The sequence below is a fragment of the Macrosteles quadrilineatus genome, unplaced genomic scaffold (genome assembly GCF_028750875.1).
Source record: "Macrosteles quadrilineatus isolate MER2022 unplaced genomic scaffold, UCM_ALF_1.0 Scaffold_2__2_contigs__length_208266976, whole genome shotgun sequence".
NCBI classification, from domain to species: Eukaryota; Metazoa; Arthropoda; class Insecta; order Hemiptera; family Cicadellidae; genus Macrosteles; species Macrosteles quadrilineatus.
The window spans coordinates 4,574,712-4,595,358 of record NW_026542595.1 but is presented as its reverse complement, the minus strand read 5'-3'; the positions used below and the strand labels follow the sequence as shown (position 1 = coordinate 4,595,358).

The 20,647-nt window shown below is 37.2% G+C and overlaps 1 protein-coding gene across 1 annotated transcript in view; it reads left to right on the top strand.

Annotated features, from left to right (window-relative positions):
• Positions 1–20,647, top strand: part of LOC128985644 (protein sidekick-like) — a 143,801-nt gene that overhangs the window by 80,581 nt on the left and 42,573 nt on the right. Inside the window, exon 2 of the mRNA XM_054405381.1 lies at positions 10,363–10,458. Coding sequence (XP_054261356.1) covers positions 10,363–10,458 — 96 coding nt within the window. The remainder of the gene's footprint in view (positions 1–10,362; positions 10,459–20,647) is intronic.

Below are 20,647 nucleotides of genomic sequence, written 5' to 3'. Positions count from 1 at the left end.
GTGAACAGCTTGAGGCTCGAAACAATAATGATATGGTAAAACTGTACGCTGTAACATGGGTGTAAGATAGTCAAAGTTTTTTTCTACTTTTTTGTGTATGTATTTTACAGTACATTTATATACTGTAATTCCATATGGCTCTGGTAGTTAAGTTGTTTTCTTAGACAACGTTAGAGCCTATTTATAAAAAAATTACATAGAATGTTTACTGTTAATGTATTATTGAAGTTTTGTATAAATAATTTCCTACGATGATCTTATTATATTACGATGTACGGAACAGTTGGGTTAGGACAATGGTATTTGAGGTGAGGTGTAGTCACAATGGCCAAGTATTTCCGCAGATCTCCGCACTGTGCTAACGTTACGAACAAGCTAATTGCCTTGCACCTGCCACCACCACCGTATTGGTCTGCATTTTATCTCAGTATTTCCAAGAATTTTTTGAATTAATTTGTTCTTAAGACATAAGAAAACACAGTTATCAATTTAATATGTCTAAATATGTTAGAGAATACTAGGATTTATTGTTAAACACCTTTTTTGTTAGTACCGAGTACAAATATTAACAACACCACTCATTCATGATAGTAGGCATCCACGGCCCACATTTTAAACCTTTGAAGCAATCCATCTTCATGGGAAGCTACAATTCAATCTACTAAGTTACATATTTAATACTACTGTACTTATCTACGAAATCAGTATAATTTGAAATATGATGTAAAGAGGTTTGTGAATATTTAAACACAAAGTAGTAGTTGTAATCCTACTATGTGGTTTTTAGATTTATCTTATCAGTGTCGCAAATCATGTTAGTACTGTACGAGTATAGCCGAGGTGTGTGTAATTGTGTTTAGTGGACGTCAGCAGACGTGGCGTTGGCGTTAACACTCAATGTAACACGATGACTCGTCAACCAACCACACGGCCTCACTCATTCGCTGACCTGTGTGGGAGTTAATTCCATCCATTGTGCTGCCTGCCGCCGCTCCCGTCCTACGACAAATTTTGGTTTGAAAGTTTCACCTCACTAATAGTTTTCATTGCCAATTTAAAACTATATGGTTCCAAGGCATTGTCAATTTTCTAGAACACAAAACCATTTTCGCCTCGACACGTTTTACTTCTGTTTACTCAGGATCATTATTATACTATAGCTGTCAGGGTGATAAAATGGAAAAGAGATTATTTTCATTGTCATTGCGAACCATATACTCCTAATACATTCAAATATCCATGCTATGTATAGTGGGTAACTGTTTTCCATATACGAGTTTTATAGCTTAGTTGGTAGTAGAACAAAGTGCTGTGGTTAAAAAAACGTTCGCACCGTTACCCACTTACCCCTTTACACATTTTTAACATTTTGATTAAAAATAGCGAAGCGTTACCGTTGTCAATAACAAAGCTTACGCCCTCGTTGCGGATGCTTCTTTTCCCATTTAATAAACACTAGGTGAATCCGTGTGAATTCGCACGAATAATAAATTAGGATATTATAGCAACGTCGTTAGAAGTTGTGTCATTGTATCGACGTTTAGTTAAACCTATAGCATGCAGAGTGCCAAATTGAAGGTGTACCATCATTGCTCGTGTTACGTTTCGCGTGTTGCGACGCATGCGACATTGCCCAGCACTCCACACCTCCCCAGGACACGCGTGTACCACCTGACGGAAATTGGTCTTAATAGAGGTAATCACAGCCGAAATGTCGGAGAAATAATTACCTGCTTGATGATTGGTTCTGGCTACTTCAACGACTTCAGGACAACTTGCAACTTCAGTCTGTAGATGTATGTGTAAAAATATCGATAACACAATCAAGTTTGATCCATAAAATGTAAGAAAATGTCTCATAGGTTGTTTAGAAGTAAAAGTGAGTTGTTGTTGTAGGTTGTTAAGTACGACCTATAAACAATTTTTCAATTGTCTTTGAACATCTTTCTTTGTCTTTTCTAATTGACTTTTCATATTATTAACCGGAGGCTTGAACAACGTTATAAGGTAAACATTCTCCATTGAACAATTATTTATAATAACATAAGTTACTAAAACAATTATTGTAAATCATAAATTGTGTGTTATGTATTTGTACAATGTGTTATATTTATTTGAAAAGTATTATCTGAACAAGTGGTCCTACCACTATAAAAGAAAGGACCATTTTAGAATTTAAAATCAATACCATAATTTTGAATCATTCAGCCATATACGTTCATTTTATACTGCTTAAGGTGTTAATATTTATTTTCAACCAAATGCAGAGATGTCTTGTACGGTTTCGTTATTCCATACGCATTTCTTAACATTTGCGACCCCGTGAGAGCTCACGCCGCGTTAGTGAAGCTAACAACACTCAACTGGCCCAAAATAATTTTTCACTTCCCGCGTCTTCCTAACTCCATAAATCGCACGAGACTCGGCTCCACAAACAAGGACATTCCCGCGTACACGACGAGCTTCATAAATATCTCCACACTCGCGCGAGTATATCAACGTCGCCGAGATGTTTCCCAATATAGGGAGGAGGGGTTAGTAAAAGCATAATACACCTAGTGTAGTACCTCATCTTCGGATGTTACTTAGTTGTTAATAGTTTTCTGAATTCAGTACATAGGACTAATAAGTAAACACTAGACCTTAATATCTAGGACTGAGTGTTAATTACTATGAAATATTTTACCATAATCACTTCTCAGAACGTAGCAACCTTTCGCGTTTACAGGTTTGCTGTATTTTACTCAAAAGCTCAACAATCGTCCTTGTACTTATTAAAGAAAAGTCATCAAAACCAAAAGTACAAGCCAGTTTGGGTTTTATTTAAATTAGCAAAGTACCACTTTGGCTTGGTATTAATTTCTTTGACTGTTGGTTTTGAAATCTGTTAAAATGAACCACTACTCGGCAATATTTATTGGATTCAATGTGTTCTCGTATGACAATGATGTAGTTTGGCAGTAGTACGTTCTTCAGCGTCTGTTCCACTATTAACGCTCAAACTCAACCCGATTACTACGAGACTTTTCATATTATTAACCGGAGGCTTGAACAACGTTATAAGGTAAACATTCTCCATTGTACCCTGGCTAATGTGAAAGTTACAAGCCCGCAGCCTGTAGTGTAGGTAGACAGTAGAGTTTTGTAGCATGATGACAATGCCCATTGTGCAGCTAGGCCCGGCGGCGCTGCTACAACAATGGTAACAGTAGGTGAACTGAGGCATTATATAGTTCACTCATACCGCAGAACCACCGAAATAATGTATTTGAATAAATTGTATCCACCCAAGGTTCCACATATACTTCTAAGAATGTATTCAGTGGTCCAAATGTTTGCAAATATGTTACGAATACCAATTCAAATGTCAAATTATCAAATTTAGACTAAAATTGCTTTGAGGAAATATTATATTTTGTTTGGGAAAACCTTTCAGAATATATAGTGAAATTCTCTGCTACAAAGCTTTTGCAATGATGGGACTAGAAAGATTTGCCTAAAAAAATATATAACCTTAATATGGTAGCTTTAAAAGTCTGTCAATAGAGTTATGACAGATTTTTAAGATCGGAAATAGGACCAAAACGTTCAACCATGAAGAACATTTTCCAGAGAATCGTGGATTTTAGACAAAGTTTCTTAAAACTACTACGGACAGTTTGGTTTTGCTTACATGATCAACGTACATGCAGACATACATTTGATTTGAGTTGAATGTGTATACGTATATAGACCATTTGATGTTCCCACAATAAATGCACACGTGCAACTTAGCACTCAGGAGCTCAGCAAATCTCATTGTCACACCACAGCTAACTACTTGTCGTTCTGCATTAAATACCAAACAACTGTCGTGGGCACAGGTATTATAGTAACTATCTATTTTAAGCCAGGGAACATTTTATTACGACATGGATTATGTTGTGAATAAATACGTTTCGTATCTACATTGAAGAAAATTTTACGAATCGAAATCATTATTGTAGATGTTGTAATGGGATTATTTCGAACATCCATTATACCTACTGATGACGATAGATTTATAATAAAAGTTGATCTATTTGTTTTAAAATAAGTGCCTGTCGCGAACCGCCTTAGAACCATTTATCATTATATCATTTGTCATTATATCACTATTTGTTTTTCTTTTTTTGAATCAATCGGTCCTTGCCCATCAAGTGTTGTAAATTTGACAAGGCCATGCTTATGTAATATCATGAATATATATTTCTAGGCTATGATACTACTAAAAGGCTATGGTAGTATCACTATCAACTAACTTCAAGTCAATAAATTAAGCTTAAATAAACTACTCTTGATGGTATGCCGACATCGTCGATTCGTAAGGGTTTCGTCTACAAAATAAATAAACTTCGGTCAATTAAACTGTTAATTAAATCGAAATAACCTGTGTTGTTAGATTTAGTTATAACAGTACTGTTACTGCCGTGACGAGTCTATTTTCATATCCTAGATTTAGGGTCATCTGGACTTGGACACCCTCCGTTCTTTGTTGGGTCGATAACGACAGCTTGGATAACTAAAGCCCGCTCACGCGATAATACGTCACACAGTAAAGCGATTCTTTCAACAACGGCTACATTCAATGTCATCGTTGAACACATGTTTAAAGGGAAGCTCCGAATAATGAGTATGATACTTGATATCGGTCTGTTGTTAATCAGTATAATGTTGTTTGAAGTAAATAACATGCAGGAGTGCATACAAACGTAGTAGATGCGTACAAACTAGACATGATTAGCGGTTATAGTGTGAACGATAGAATAGCAGAAGATAGAATAGTACAGACCTCTTGTTAACAGTTGTGAAAAGTTTAATAGACATTTTCTTCAGTATTTTTATGTTATCAAAATTATTGTTATTAAGTTAATTGTTTATAATTGAATCATTATTGCAAACTACGTCATCCTAGGCCCCGGCCACACGAGGCGGTTTAACCGCGCGAAGTTAAGCCGCGCGAAGTTAAGGAGTTCGACAACACATTGAATCAAATGAGAGTGGCCACACGAGGCGAAGTTTAGCCGCATGTGCGGTTGAGCCGCGACATGTCGTCCCTCGACCGCGCGAAGTTAAGCCGCGTTGGAGGGGATGACACATGCAGTCTTATGAGAGTGGCCACACGATACGGTTCGACCGCGCGGTAGCCGCGCTTATCGGAGATATTCTTCGGACATTTCCAGTGGTTTTATGAGTTTGTTTTGATTGTTTATCAAGCTTATTGAACTGGTCAAAGATGCTACAGACATTCGGTAATAAGAAAAAAAACTTCGAACTATGGTTTCGCATGTGCTCATAAAAGGTGTGGAACAAAATGGTTTTTCCGTTAGAAGGGATGGACCCAATGATTTCTGTTAACATTTAGTTCCAGATCACCACACACTTCTAATGCACAAACTAACATACGTGTTTCGTCCATGACTAAAAAGAGTGAACTGAACTATGTTTTAATAGAGTACAGAAAACTGGGAAACCCCAACAGGAAGCGGTTCATCCGCCCCGTGTGGCCAGGCACTTCGCGCGGCTTAACTTCGCGCGAAGATAAGCCGCGCGGCTTAAATTCGCCTCGTGTGGCCGGGGCCTTAGTGTTTATTCGTTCCTTGACTCTGACCAATGAGCACCAGACGTGATGTAATGTATGTATGGCACCATGTGTGGGCGATGCACGACAATACACTGTGTTCTATAATGACATCAAGTATCCGTCAGATGGCCTCAGGCTTCTCATGGAGCTAACACAATCTGCGTCGAGCCGCAGTTAATTTCCTTGTATAACGTGGTTAAGCCTTATATACATCCACTTCCATCCTACAAATGACGTGTAAACTCGTTAACGAAGAAACTACTTTATTTTTAGTTCTTACAACCTTTCCAAAACGTGTTAACAGTCTGCAATCAATGTTCTTATGTAACTACCAACTCGCCAATAACGGTTAAGCCAAGTAAACCAGATTGTACAAGTTAGTTGTGGCAAACACTGTTCTGTGCTGCGTTGGTGCTGGTAAACAGGAAGCCTAATATAGGACCAGAGTTGACCAGGATGTTCCGATATATTTGTTTACAGCACAGAGACTGAGCGCTGGGGATTGATCTCGAATAAGTGAAACGCAAATAGCCAGAGGGCCAATATTCCGGTAAAAGCCAAGTCCTATTGGAATTCTATTTCGGAAATACTGTATTTCTGTATGTTTTACGTATCTTGTTTTGTAAGTCTATTCTGCATTTATCTTTGTAAAAAGGATGCCTCAGCTTACAATGACGTAATAAAAATATGTAGAATCTAGTAAATAACATTAGATTAGCTGATTAATTATTTTATTATTTAGGTTAATAGCACAGACAAATCGCATCCTTGCCAACCCATCCGTTGTAGTTCAAGATGTTAAGTAATAGGATACATTTTTATCATTCATTACTAAACGATTCATCAAACTACATTCATAAACATTTGTTAGATACCCAGTCAACAGCAATGAGTGAACGAGTAAAATGTTTTTTTTTTACCGGTAAATCTTCAATTCCTTTAATTATCAAGTTGTGATGCCAATTGTTAATCCGCATAATCAAGTCGTTAGGTATTCAAAGTTTTGCGATGCATTTTTGTTACTGTTTTCTCCTATACGGTAGACGATGAGAGGTTACACCAATACTCTTTCATTGTAGCTTTCTCGACAAAATCAATTAATGGAAAATTTGTACATGTGCAAGGTTTCATGAAATATAATCTACTTAATTTACTCGTTTAAAGTTTATTAGTTGGGTTTCTCTTAATTTACTCTAATGAATAAAAACTTGTTAGGACCTCACTGTTAATTAACACATATTTGGACACAGTATACGAAATTGTTTCTGGTTTCCATTAAACACAAGCTTATAAGAAAAATCAACAGAGCCAGAGAGATATAGATAGAGTATAAAGAGGACCTGAAAGAGATAGGGAAGTGATGCGTTATTAACTGGAAAGCTTCGGCAACAATGCAATTGAGCAACTGAGCGCTGTGTCTGTCTTGTTTATGTTGAACATCGTTTGAAACATTCGGCGATCTTTACAAACCTGGTCAACAAAAACGTACGTTGTTCTGTTTAACAGTTGTACACTCTGAGAAACATCCAACAAAAGGTTTACTGTTTGGTCTATATACAAAAGTTATTCTTAGGTTATATTTCCTCACCCCAAATGGCGTAAAGATTTGGAAAACAGAACTAACAAATATTACTGTAAACGTAAATCCAAACACGAGGCCGGCTAGCCCTTCTGATAGGCTTTCTCAGTAGAACCCATAAATTTAATGAGCCTCCTTATCTAATCGGTATTACCCTTGCGCAAACATTGTGTTTGAAATCACTGCAGTCGTACCTTTCTTATCAACCGTTTGTCCTTTTAAATCACTGGAAATTGGTGAACAATAAATCTTACCGAAGGAATAGTTTAGGTTTTTTTTTGTATTTAGTTTATTCTGGTAACACTTGTGTAAACTAGTGTGCAACAATAAATCTTGCATTTTTGAAAGAATAACATTGAAAAGGAGGTAATTTCAGGGGGGAAATAATATTATTGTTGTTGTTGAAGTCTACATATACAATTTCAGAAAATGAATTTAAATTCGAAACATTGTATGATACCAGATGTCGTTGCAAGCTACATTAACCAAATATATTTATTGAAGCGATTTAATATGGGCTACTAAAAAGCTATAAAATACTATACTTACCCAAAATGGTTACAGTCCATTCTAAATAATCTGGTAGCCTACTGTTTTTAACTTTTTTTACCTGAATACCTACACAATTTAATTCCCAAAAATATAAGTTTACCTTAAACTATTGTGAGATTTTTCTTGTTATTTTAAAACTATTTTGCGACCCTGTTAGTTTCGGCCCCGACAGTGGTCAGTGATGTATTCAGCGCCAGCCTGTATGGCCACAGTTGCGGCAGACGCAGTTTTATCAGCCGGTTTATGGTCGCAGTTTTCACCACGCACATTGCCAGCTAATGGAGTGTATTGTGTTTGTCCCCTAGTTTTGTTTACCACAGTCCAGTAAAGGAGCAACAATGAAATACAACGACATTTTATAAGTGCTCCAATGTACCCTGAGTGTTTGTCAATTTCTTGACTAATTGTACATTTTTGACAATTTAGAATTTTTTGAAATCCATTATCAACGATAATATTTAGAAATGTTTTAATTGACACCGATAAAAGTTTAAGTACATTGTTTATAAAGAGAAACTACATAAACAAACTAATAAATACAACTTCATAACAATGACGGACGACTTTTTTAGCCAAGATACATTCGTGTGTGCGTTTAACACCCTTATTACGCAGAGGCCACTGCGGTGGTACGTGATGGCGTTCTATGTACTTATACATCGTTTGTCTGTTTGATATAGGCCTATATAAATGTATAGTTCAATGTATAGTATTAGTTAAATACGTTCCACAACCACCATTAATATACATTTAAACCTGCCCACTGTAATCAAGCCTGCTACAACTGCAATGCTGCAATAGTACAGCTACGAGCTCCCTGTCTACTTGTACTGTGTTGTGTAGGTGAACAAGTTCGACATTGTAGGCCTACACGTAGCCAGCTGTTCTTTAAATATGTAGGTACTCGTATTTAGTACCTCCGCCCCGGCAACCACTTAGTGGCTCATAAATATGCACACAAGAATGTATCCCGGCTACAACGACGTCCGTCATCGTTCAAGAGTTGCACTAATCTTTTTGTTTCTGTCGTTCACATCTGTTAAACAAATCGTACGTATTACTTTCAGTCACATAACTACAACATCTCAATATAATACTCGTTCATAAGAGACTTCAAACTATGTTAAATTTTTTTGCGTATTTATTTCGTTATTCAAGGTGTCGTTATCTTCGCTATAACTCCGTCCACGACACATCTTTGTTTAAAAGTGTCACTTATCATTTTGTTTTATCGTTTCTTTGTGAAAAATCGTCCCCATAATTTTGTATCGTTGTACTTAATTCGTTGATAAGGGACAACCCATGTTACATGGTTATATTTGGGCATAGCGTATTTACCTTGAAATCGAAGAAATTCTCAGAATAATTCTTGTCAAAGAGTGATTCAAAACATTACTGCATTAGTAGATATGCTCTCTAAAATCTGTTAACTATCAAACGTTTGATTTATTAACATTTGACCTCGGTCACATTTTAAACCCGAGACAAAACACTTTTTGAAAATGGATTTTATATGGGTTACTTTTTGATAAGAGTAACCTAATAATTGAGGTAGGTAAATCACTCTTGATCAACTCATGGCGAATTATTAGTTTTATTCACCTAATCTCCTAGTATTAAACATACATAATCTTTAATAGTAAAAGTGTATTCAACTATTTGTTTTGCCTGGGGGACGTTTTAAAACCCTAATAAAATGCTCAATTCACTTCAATGCACTTCTTGTCTCCTCAATTCTTTTAAATCAAACGTTATGCGAGACTGGTTGTATCTTTTATGTAGGGAGTGGTTTATACCAATTTAATGGCCAAAATATAATAATATTATTGGTGTGAAGGCATTGCATAACAGCAGCCAAGAGCGGTCTAGATTATTATAGATGGTAAGGAATGGTAGGGTTGGGTAGGGATGGGTAGGGGAGGCCACTTAGCGGGACAAACAAGACCAAAGGAGATCGCCGCCACTTGTCATCCCTACTGACACACAGGCCTGCGCTGCTGTCAGAAACTGCTGTTTTCATACACGTTTTTTATATTCATTAGTTGTAGACAAAGATGCTTAAACAATTTTAAATTTCAGGAAGCACAATATAATAATGGAACATGTTTTAACAGTCGTTTCATCAAGGATACCAAGAAGTAATATATTCATTTTACTTTAATATATTATAAAGTGTTTCACTACCTGTGGCAGGCAGAGGCCGCTGTGGTGACGTTATAATATGTATGAGTATTGTGACGATCCTGGGCTGGTGCGTCAGTTAGTTGTCAAGGTGTTAGAACAAACACAAGGTTATTTGTTTAGTTTAACGTAGTAAAAACTGAGAGAGTGGCTTGCAATAATTTGAGCATAACCAAAACTCTAGCGTCCGGTACTTTGTACTCCACTTGGGTATTCAACAATCAAGAAAATGCAACCTTCTAAAGAAATTGTTTAAGTTAGGTTAGGTTGTAAATAATTGTTAACACATTCCATCAATAATTTTAATTAATTTTAATTACATATACGTGATAAAAACTAGGTTAAGAAACAATGTAATAAACAACCCAACATCAGTATGTGTTAATGTGTATATGTGTATTGTGTATAGTGTTGCTATTGTGTGCTGATCGTCTGTTGTGTGTTTCAGAGTCTCTACAAGCTCCCAGATTCATCACTCAGCCGTCCGGCTCCAGCAACATCGTCAGCGAGGGCAGAACCAAGATACTCCAGTGTCAAGCATTGGGTGAGTGCAAGTAAACTAACCAACTATATATGTTCTCACAAATGAATATCTGTTTAATATAATGCATCCCACGCTTTTCTGACTTTCGCTTCCCTGATCATTTATAGTGGGTAATATCACAAACAAGGGAACAAGTCTGGTAATACTTTCTTGCTGATTTACACGTTAGACCACATAATAAATTTAAAAATAGATGCACAAATGTGTAAGCAATAAATCTTAAATGGTGTTCATCTTCAACATTATAAATGTTACCGGTAGGTTTTGAAAACCACAAAATGTTTTAAAGAATGAAACCAACTGAATTCCCAGAATATACCGAATGAAAACTAATTCTCAGCATGTGAGCTACGCCAACATATTAATAGATGGATTGATACAATATTAGTTTTATAAGAAAGAACGGACGGCGAGAGTTAATCCCCTTAATCCTCATTGTAACATGGGATTTGCTGTATTGATAATGGACCCATTAATTCGTATGTTCTCTCTCTGTGGATACATTTTGTGGCCAAAAGTCATTCTACGCCAGCCGTGGTATTGTATTACTTAATCAAGCTTTGAGAAATATCGCATTTTTCACCAACGTGGTTTTTAGAATTCGTGTACGAACGTATGCACACCTCTAAATCCTTGGAAACCGTATTCATATTCTGTGTTTATACTTAAGTACAAACGGAAGAGACACGCTTTCTTTGTCAAATGGTTTATTTCAAATATTGAACTATTTCCTATTTCAACTATAAAACAAAATAACCATGACCATGGAGAAGATGAAGTGAACTATGAACTAACTATGAACTATAATACGAAAAAACGTTGCTCTGTCCTGTGAACAAACCTCATTAGTCATTGCTCGGCTCTATGTCAGCTTGTGCAAGTATTGATTTACCTTACCGAGGTCATATTTCTACGCTACAAAAACATTATATTTACCTAGTTAACAATAAAACTGCAATTAGGTGAAACACATTGTTGAATCGCGCATGCACATTCTATGGGTCCCGAACAATAAAAGGGCAGAACCTGCTGAGTTATTGCTTTATATCATACGCGACAAAATGAAACAGTCGTATTTCTCTTTGAGTGTACACAGTAGCGCGTCAACTAGCGTATTGCATTCAAATCACAACAGGCATTTCCTGTAAACGCCCCACCTCATCCGTCTGTTTATACGCCTTGTGTTTTCATAATATCACCATGTTTCCATATGCTGTTACTTATATTTTGCCACTTTCGTTTGGGAGTTTTTACTTTATATATATGATCAAACAGTAAAACCATGGTTTGGTTTTAAATAGTATTTCTCACTATCCCATTCCTAAGAGCCGTTGAATTAAATTGTATATGGCTTATTTATAGTTTAGCATTAACAGTATTTCGTTCCGGTCGTGTTTGATTAACCTTACTCAAATGTGATCTGATACTGTTTGGGAATAACATATTTCCATAGCATGACAACATCGATAGGTAGACCAGGATTTTCAGGATTAAAGGGAAGACTGTTACACAAACACGAAAACATCCCTTATACATGTGCACAAAATGTAAACATGTATCATTTTGCAATCTTCTTAGGTAGCCTAGTTCGTGCTGTATTTTTAATTGAATTTTCATAAATTCAATGTCTGAATTTAATTGTACTAGAGGACCCATGCTGCTCCGCAGCGATAAAATGAATATATATCCGAGATATAGGCCTAACCAAGTTCATGATTTTTGATTGAGTAAAACAGTATCTTGAGCTTAACTGATTCAAACGATCAATAGCTCAAATTAAAGCCTATAATTGACTGATTATTTTGAGTCTAAAACGTATAAAAAACCTAAGCATTACTGGAGCTATTGATTGTTACTCATAGAAATACCTTATATAAAAAAAATGTTTGTTGTTCACCTTGCGTTTGCTTGAAACTCGCCCGATTTGAAAAACTAATAGCTTAAATGAAAGCCGGTATTTCTCTGGAGGTTGTTAGACCAAAATATATAGGATTATATAATTATATAACTGGTGAAATACATCTTAAATTGAAGAAAGAATCCGAAAATGAATCAAATTACGTTTTTTGGTCGAACAATACAGTAGGTAAATATATGCCGATGCTTGATGGCAAATCGGTGCGTGCATACCTTCAATTTGAGACCTCAATCATGAAAATCGGTCGGGTAGAAGGGCCAATCGAACTTGGAAAAGAGAAACCAAATTTAACTCCCATAAGAAATACATGGGGAGCAAATTTCTTTTACGTATAAGCCTAGTGGGATTATAGATAAATATATGCCGATGCTTGATGGCAAATCTGTGCGTGCATACCTTCAATTTGAGACCTCAATCATGAAAATCGGTCGGGTAGAAGAGCCAATCGAACTCGGCAAAGATAAACTAAATTTAACTCCTATAGGAAATACATGGGGAGCAAATTTCTTTTACGTATAAGCCGAGTGGGATTATAGATAAATATATGCCGATGCTTGATGGCATATCTGTGCGTGCATACCTTCAATTTGATACCTCAATCATAAAAATCGGTCGGTTAGAAGAGCCAATCGAACTCGGCAAAGATAAACCAAATTTAACTCCCATAAGAAATACATGGGGAGCAAATTTCTTTTACGTATAAGCCGAGTGGGATTATAGATAAATATATGCCGATGCTTGATGGCAAATCTGTGCGTGCATACCTTCAATTTGAGACCTCAATCATGAAAATCGGTCGGGTAGAAGAGCCAATCGAACTCGGCAAAGATAAACCAAATTTAACTCCCATAAGAAATACATGGGGAGCAAATTTCTTTTACGTACCAGCCGAGTGGGATTATAGATAAATATATGCCGGTGCTTGATGGCAAATCTGTGCGTGCATACCTTCAATTTGAGACCTCAATCATGAAAATCGGTCGGGTAGAAGAGCCAATCGAACTCGGCAAAGATAAACCAAATTTAACTCCCATAAGAAATACATGGGGAGCAAATTTCTTTTACGTATCAGCCGAGTGGGATTATAGATAAATATATGCCGATGCTTGATGGCAAATCTGTGCGTGCATACCTTCAATTTGAGACCTCAATCATGAAAATCGGTCCGGTAGAAGAGCCAATCGAACTCGGAAAAGAAAAACCAAATTTTTTTAATATATAAGATACTTAGTTGACTATGTCATTGTTGTATCATCTTTGTTTTAAGTAATAACGCGAATTGGTGCTACCAAATCAACCAGATGAACAGAGGCCCTGGATTTAGAACATACCGTTTCATCAACTCATTTCCTTTTTATTGTCGTCCATTAAAAAAATATATTTATTTTGAATCAGTCCCCAACTTTAAGATCAACGCATTACCAATGGACTTCAATAAGCCTTGTTTGTAACTTGCTTGACTTATCATGTTCAATGCATGTTTTTTGTATAGTTTCCCCGTGTGAAAGTGTTCAATAGAAAAACTGAGGGAGCTCACATATAACGATGTCGTCTTACTACCGTGATAGAGCGAGCCGAGGAGGGTTCTGGATGCAATAAAGTCAAACTTAGTTCGCTAAGGATAAAACTATCTTCCAATCACCAGCGACAACGTACATGGGGCCATTCAAGTTGGTATTTGTATGTCTATGGTGATTAGTGGTTTCAGAGTATATAATAACTATAGGATTAAAGGATTTTTTTTTATCTTACCTTTAAGGGAAAAATATTATAGCTGCACTGTAGCTTGATCAAACACTCTCATATAAAATATTACAGTACCACCATTCGATTTCATTTCAAATACTTTTGAAAATAGAATATATTTAATCAAACGTTTAATGTGCCAGAACTACAAACCCGTTTAATAAAATAGGGGACAAACACACGTGCTTACTCCCTGTGGTGTTTGGCTGTGGTGGCCGTTGCCAACAAATTAAATTTTAATTTGTTCCAACCTGTGTCTAGCTTGTATGTAATAAACGTTCTCAAAGTGGGATATTTTTAATATCCCTGGTGGTGGTGGTTTATATCTGATTGCTTGTAATAAAGTGAAACAAATAAGTGTAAACGTTCTATACCTTCTGCATGCGGTGCTTTTCCTGTTAAAGTTTTGTGAAAGTGGTCTGTTTGGTACACAGGCAATACAAGTAATGTAAACCATCAACCAAAGCAAAGCGTGCTTCAACTGCCACTATAAAGATACAGGGCGTATTTTATGTCTAGAAGTGGCAGTCCTGACTGAGCGGTATACCATTGCCAACTTCAAGTTTTAATGATCGTAATAAATACACTACTTGAGCCCCTATAGCCTTTGAGTAAACCCTCAGTTTTATCGTTGAAACTATTACTGTAGTTGGTAAAATAATACCCTCCTAGCTCTTTTAACTCTCCTCCAATGGATCTTTTAATAGAAGGGCTTCGTCTTACACTACTTTATTTATGCCTGATTGAATCAGTATTTTATTATATACGTTATCTTAGAATGTCTTGTTAATACCAATAAAGTAAACACCAAATACATTTTGTCTTAACAATTTAATTATTGTTAGAATATTATTAGGTTAGATTTAAAAGGTTAGGACACAATAGCTATTTATTTTGCACAGTAGTTGTAATGTTTCATCAGATAATCCTCGAGTTGTATATCTTGCTCTTGCACAATGCACATAGCCTTCCAGCTGTATATTTCCCTAGCTTTAATTCCGACAGTCGTTTATTTTTCTTGCACATACCCATCAGTTGTTTATTTTGCTGTCACATATCTTTAAGCTATTTTGTTTCTGAGCGTGTTCAATATTTGTCAATTCAGTCCGTTCAATCATTTATTTACTAATGGTTGGGTATAATATGCTTCAGTTACCTTATTCCTCATCATGCATCTCACAGGTGTTTAGTGTCCAAGCACAAGTCCTGCTGTAATTTAATTTCTCAGCAGACATTCTACTTAGTGTTTAGTTTCGTGTTACAGTATATATCTTCCCGTTGTATTCCCAGCTTTCGTTCCAAGCTGTGTAGATCCACAACACTTAGCGTTTAGTGCCCCAGCATGTACTAGAGTGTTTTAGATTCTCATGATATATCGTACTGTTGTTGTTTACTTTATGAGCATACCCTACATTCTTTTAGTTTCCCATCATATGACCAACAGTTGTCTTTAGTTGCCCAGTTTCGTTATACAGTATACAGTCATATACACTATACATGTATAGCTTCCCAGCATATACCCTATGGCTGCGTAGTTTCCCAGCACATACCCTACAGTAGTGTACCTAGTTTCCTAGAATATACCCTATGGCTGTGTAGTTTCCCAGCATATACCCTATGGCTGTGTAGTTTGCCAGCACATCCCTACAGTATTGTGTCTAGTTTCACAGAATATACCATATGGCTGTGTAGTTTCCCAGCACATACCCTACAGTAGTGTATCTAGTTTCCCAGAATATACTCTATGGCTGCGTAGTTTCCCAGCACATCCCTACAGTTATGTATCTAGTTTCCCAGAATATACCCTATGGCTGTGTAGTTTCCCAGCACATACCCTACAGTAGTGTATCTAGTTTCCCAGAATATACTCTATGGCTGCGTAGTTTCCCAGCACATACCCTACAGTAGTGTATCTAGTTTCCCAGAATGTTTCCCAGCACATAACCTATATTTTATTATTATTATTATTATTATTATTTGTTGTCATGAGAGCCGAAGCCCCCTGACTGCTTACCCGGTACCTATCCTACAGGACATACCCGGGCCCCATGATGTAGGCCGAAGCTTACGCATCAACCTTTAGCACATCATGGGCGGATGACTTAAGGTCATCAGGCTCGCCGGCTGCCGAAGCAGACCCTTCGGAAAGAGGGTTGCCCCTCAATCCTAACCAGGGATTCCGGCTGCTTGTTTAAGCGTCACTCCACCTGGGTTCCACTAGGTCGGAACCTAGAGGTCCATAGTAGAGCGCCCCGACGCATTTAGTGCAAGCAACACTCGGGACCTATCTCATCCCTGACAGGCAGAACCCGCCATCAATAGCCAGGAGGAAGGGGACCATCAGCACGCTGACGGGGGGAACCCCAACCTCCCATTTACACCGCTGCCCGATCGAGGCCTGACCCATTGCTGGGAACCAGAGATATCCAGAGCGATAGATCCCCAGATACCCCTGGCGGGCTCGGACCCAGCACCCGATCTACTTCGTTTGCCCGTCAGACCCAACATCACTGCCAGGCCATCAGGGTTTCCCAAAAGGAGGCAGGTATAGAAGTGGGACCCACCCGGATGAACCTATCCACCAGAGGTGGCGACACCCTTGACTCAATTGAGGTTCCGGGAAGAACCCCCCACACTCAAGATAACCATACCGTCCGTGCTCAGAGACAGGGATAGGTTTGCATAAGTACCTACAAACCGTTGCCCTCACACTGCGGAAAGTTACGTTGCCCTTGAGTGTCCCCGTGAGCTGCGGGTACTTGCCCGTTTTCACCTCCAGGAAAGGTTACTTCCAAAGTCGAGGATTTGCCCACTGAATGCTGGTCGCACACCACAAGCAGGCCGAAGCCCAAAGTACCACAGACACAGGTAGGTTAGAGATTATGATGTACTTCCATCTCTCCTAGAGCTAAACACCCCTCCATCCTGGATAAAGGAATGTCACTGGGACCCGATGCCCAGTCGACCATGTCTGTGGCCAACTTGAAATGCCGATACCAACACGGAGCATTTACCTCCCCTCTGGGGGCTAGGTATTTCACCTCCCAGGACGAGGCTACTTCCAAAGTCGAGGATATGCCTCACAAAATGTCAGTCGAACACAACAGGTAGGACTCAGTCACAACCACAGTTACAGGTAGTTGAGGAGAGGCGGAATTAACGGCGTCACTGAGAGCTAAACACCCCCCCCATCCTAACCTACATAGCACATACACATAACACATAGCTACATCCTAACATAACCTATAGCTGATTAGTTTCCGAGGTTATACTCTACAGTTTGCCCATATTTGCCCAGTTCCCAGTTTCGCTGCCAGAAGCGCCTTTGTGGTGGCCAGTGACGTAATGACAGACTGCGGGGCTTCCATCCTCAATTTGTATCAAGTTTCACTTGTGGTCAACAATTTCGCGTTGTTTGGTGGTATTATTTCTTCAAGTTTCATCTTACACAAACAATTTCTTTGGGGACGTAACATTTGTATTTTTCCTGTTGTATTAGGGAATAATATTTACAGAATAAATCTCTGATGGTTTGTCGTTTCATTCATTTAGTGAACAGGAGCAACATAAAATTTATTAATTGTTTTAAACTTTGTGTTATCCATTTATGCATAATATAATCGAATTATAGCATAAATAACATAATTTTTTGCAGTTGTAGTTATTTAACTTACTTAACTTAGTGAAATGATTCGTGTATACGAGAACATTTGAGGGTGGAAACGACTCTCATATTCTGTCTGGGCTCAATAATAACATTATGCATTGAAATGCATTTTAAATAAAATACAGTAGATATAGATGTATGATTTTCTTATTGAAGTGAAAGTGCAATCTGTTTCAGTCTTGAAAATAAACCATTAGTATTTGCCTGAAATCAATAACAAACTGACCGTTTTGTTGTGTCTATTAGTAATTTTTCCTCTGTGGTACATTATTTTCCCCCAGCAGCTCAAGAGTGTTTGTACAACTAGAGTGTGTGAGTGAATGCATCACTTTCCCTGTTATCTGTGGCCCTTTCTCTGGCCTCGTCAAGTGTATCAGATAGTCCCTACCACACAATGTAGCCTACAGTGTACTCTGTGTGTAGGGGACACTACAGTGGCTACTGGCTAGCGGCCCCGGCCAGATCCACTCAGTTGAGTTTGAAATGAGGCGAGCTGCCCACTGAATGTTTAATACACTCTTCTCCTGTGATCGCCGTCGGATTGTTTCAAAGAACCTTCCTTGTAAGCCTTTCGCCTTTTTAAACGAGCTCGTGTGTGGAAGTATTTATAGAATAGTAAATTAGTCGACGCTTTTCAGTCGCGTGGGGAAAAGCTATTTAAAATGTTCGAAGTTAATTTTGATTCGTCAAATATTTACTTTAGTGGTTTCAATCAGTTGCGCACAGTTTTTAGGAGATAGATTTTATTTCCTTAAATTTTCCGATGATTAAGGGCGAGGTACTGTATATGGACCCTTGTTATTAAAAAAGAATCCACCGTCAATTTTATTTTACATTTTAACACCATATTATTTTGTGTGTGAGTATTTTAGTCGAATGTACCCAAAGGCATTGATTTGCGGTAAAGTAAGGCGTCCCATTTATTAACAAGCTGTAGCCAACTTTCTATTTAAAAACAGTTGAATAAGCCACTCATTAATTTGCTGCAGTTTAAAATTATATTTTCTCCCAAAATTCTTTTTCATTGATAGTTTATGTGACCTGAGAGGTGTTATCCTTTACAATATGTTGACCTTACAGTCTTTTTTCTGTAAGGTTCTAACTCTTACAGGATCTAACTTTGTTATAGATTTTGCCTTTTAGACATAAATTAGTTATTAATGTCAGCGCACCCTATTGATGGCTTTATTTAACACGACCATTATTATTTTAAGTTGGCTTAATTTTTAACCCGGGAATAGAAAGATGATCACTACCGTCATGTCGGCCATTTTTCATTGTATATAGATTTGGTGTTAATTATGTTTATACTACGAAAATCAGCAGTCGTTAGATAAAAAATAGCCCCAGATAAGTTACGGATCAGTTAAATCTGCTTTGTTTAGTCTGTATCGTTAGACGCTAAGCGCCTGCAATCTAGCTACGGCAATATGACTGCTGCCTACAGATGGTATCAGCATAGCACACGGCACCCGACCACACTTACACTTAAGAGTCTTCCTTAGTGGAAGCCATGTTGGATTTCTTCCCCATAAGAACAATGTTAACTTTGGGTCCAAATATCTCATCAGCAAATTGTCATATAATTATGGACAAGGAGTTATATTTAAGGAATTGCGGTCCTCTAGAGATTGACGTTTTTTATTTCACAATTTTTAATTTTTATAATGAATAATTGATTATTAATTAGCTTAAAATTAAGCTAATTATTGAAAGGAAATGATAATGGATTTTCGAAATTCAAAAACCTCAGTCACGAGTCTATTATGTTAAAAATACAAATTATAAATTTCAAAGCTATATCTTAACAAATAACGCCGTTACGTGTCCACAAATGATGTAATGTTTAACATTGTTCTTATGGGGAAGAAATCCAACATGGCTACCACTAAGGAAGACTCTTAACACAGCCTACGCCTACGCCCTACACACACAATCCTTGTGGAGTATACAGAGTCTGCATGTAACACAGCATTAGCGAGTGGTTTTGATAATTTTAAATATTTAATTTTTATGACGTTGGCCGTGTTTTTTGTAATATATTTCAAATTGATCTTAATTAACCCTTTTAAAATCGTAATTCATTCATTACGTATATTTTTAATCTGTGCATTTGGAGGTACAAGTATAGCAATGAAAAAAAAAACAATCAGTATATCCAAAATGGTCACATTTATTTTATAATTTAAAATAAATAAATTTCCGAATATTTTGCTTCATTTTTAATGTCTTCTGATCATTTCATAACGAAATCACTGTTATCAATCAGCAGTAGTAGTATTACTCTTTTACTATTTAACTGGTAAATTTTATTCTTATTCTTGTTTCTCAAAAATATATATGCTATGGGAAAATACAGGGATTTTATTACATAGAAGATAAACATAATGTAACTTAACATAATCGTGTAATAAACATTTATAAAGTGACATTGGTTTCTCATAGCCAATTGTCTAAAATTACATACGTTGGAACTATGTAATGTCCATAATAGTACTTCAACTCAAAACCACCCTGTGGACGGCATAAACCTATATGTGGATACTATTGACCTGTATGGTTATAACCCTTGTATGCAGATATTTAAGATGTAGGCCTATCTGATAGAGGGTGTCTGGGTGTTTGTAGGTGATTACATAGTACCAAAGCTACTTTGAAGGGTAGGCTTTAGATAGAACTCCAATCACGACGCAATAATTAGTCTTGTCTAGTGCAGTGTACAAACCCCGCCGTGTCTTTCATAAATGTCGTGGCATTTTGGTGAGTACTTAAAAAATCTAATTCTTACAGTCGTAGTAAAGCATTGTTTTTTTTCTCTCTCCAAGCTAATGTAAAAAATGTATACTCTAGATAGCGAG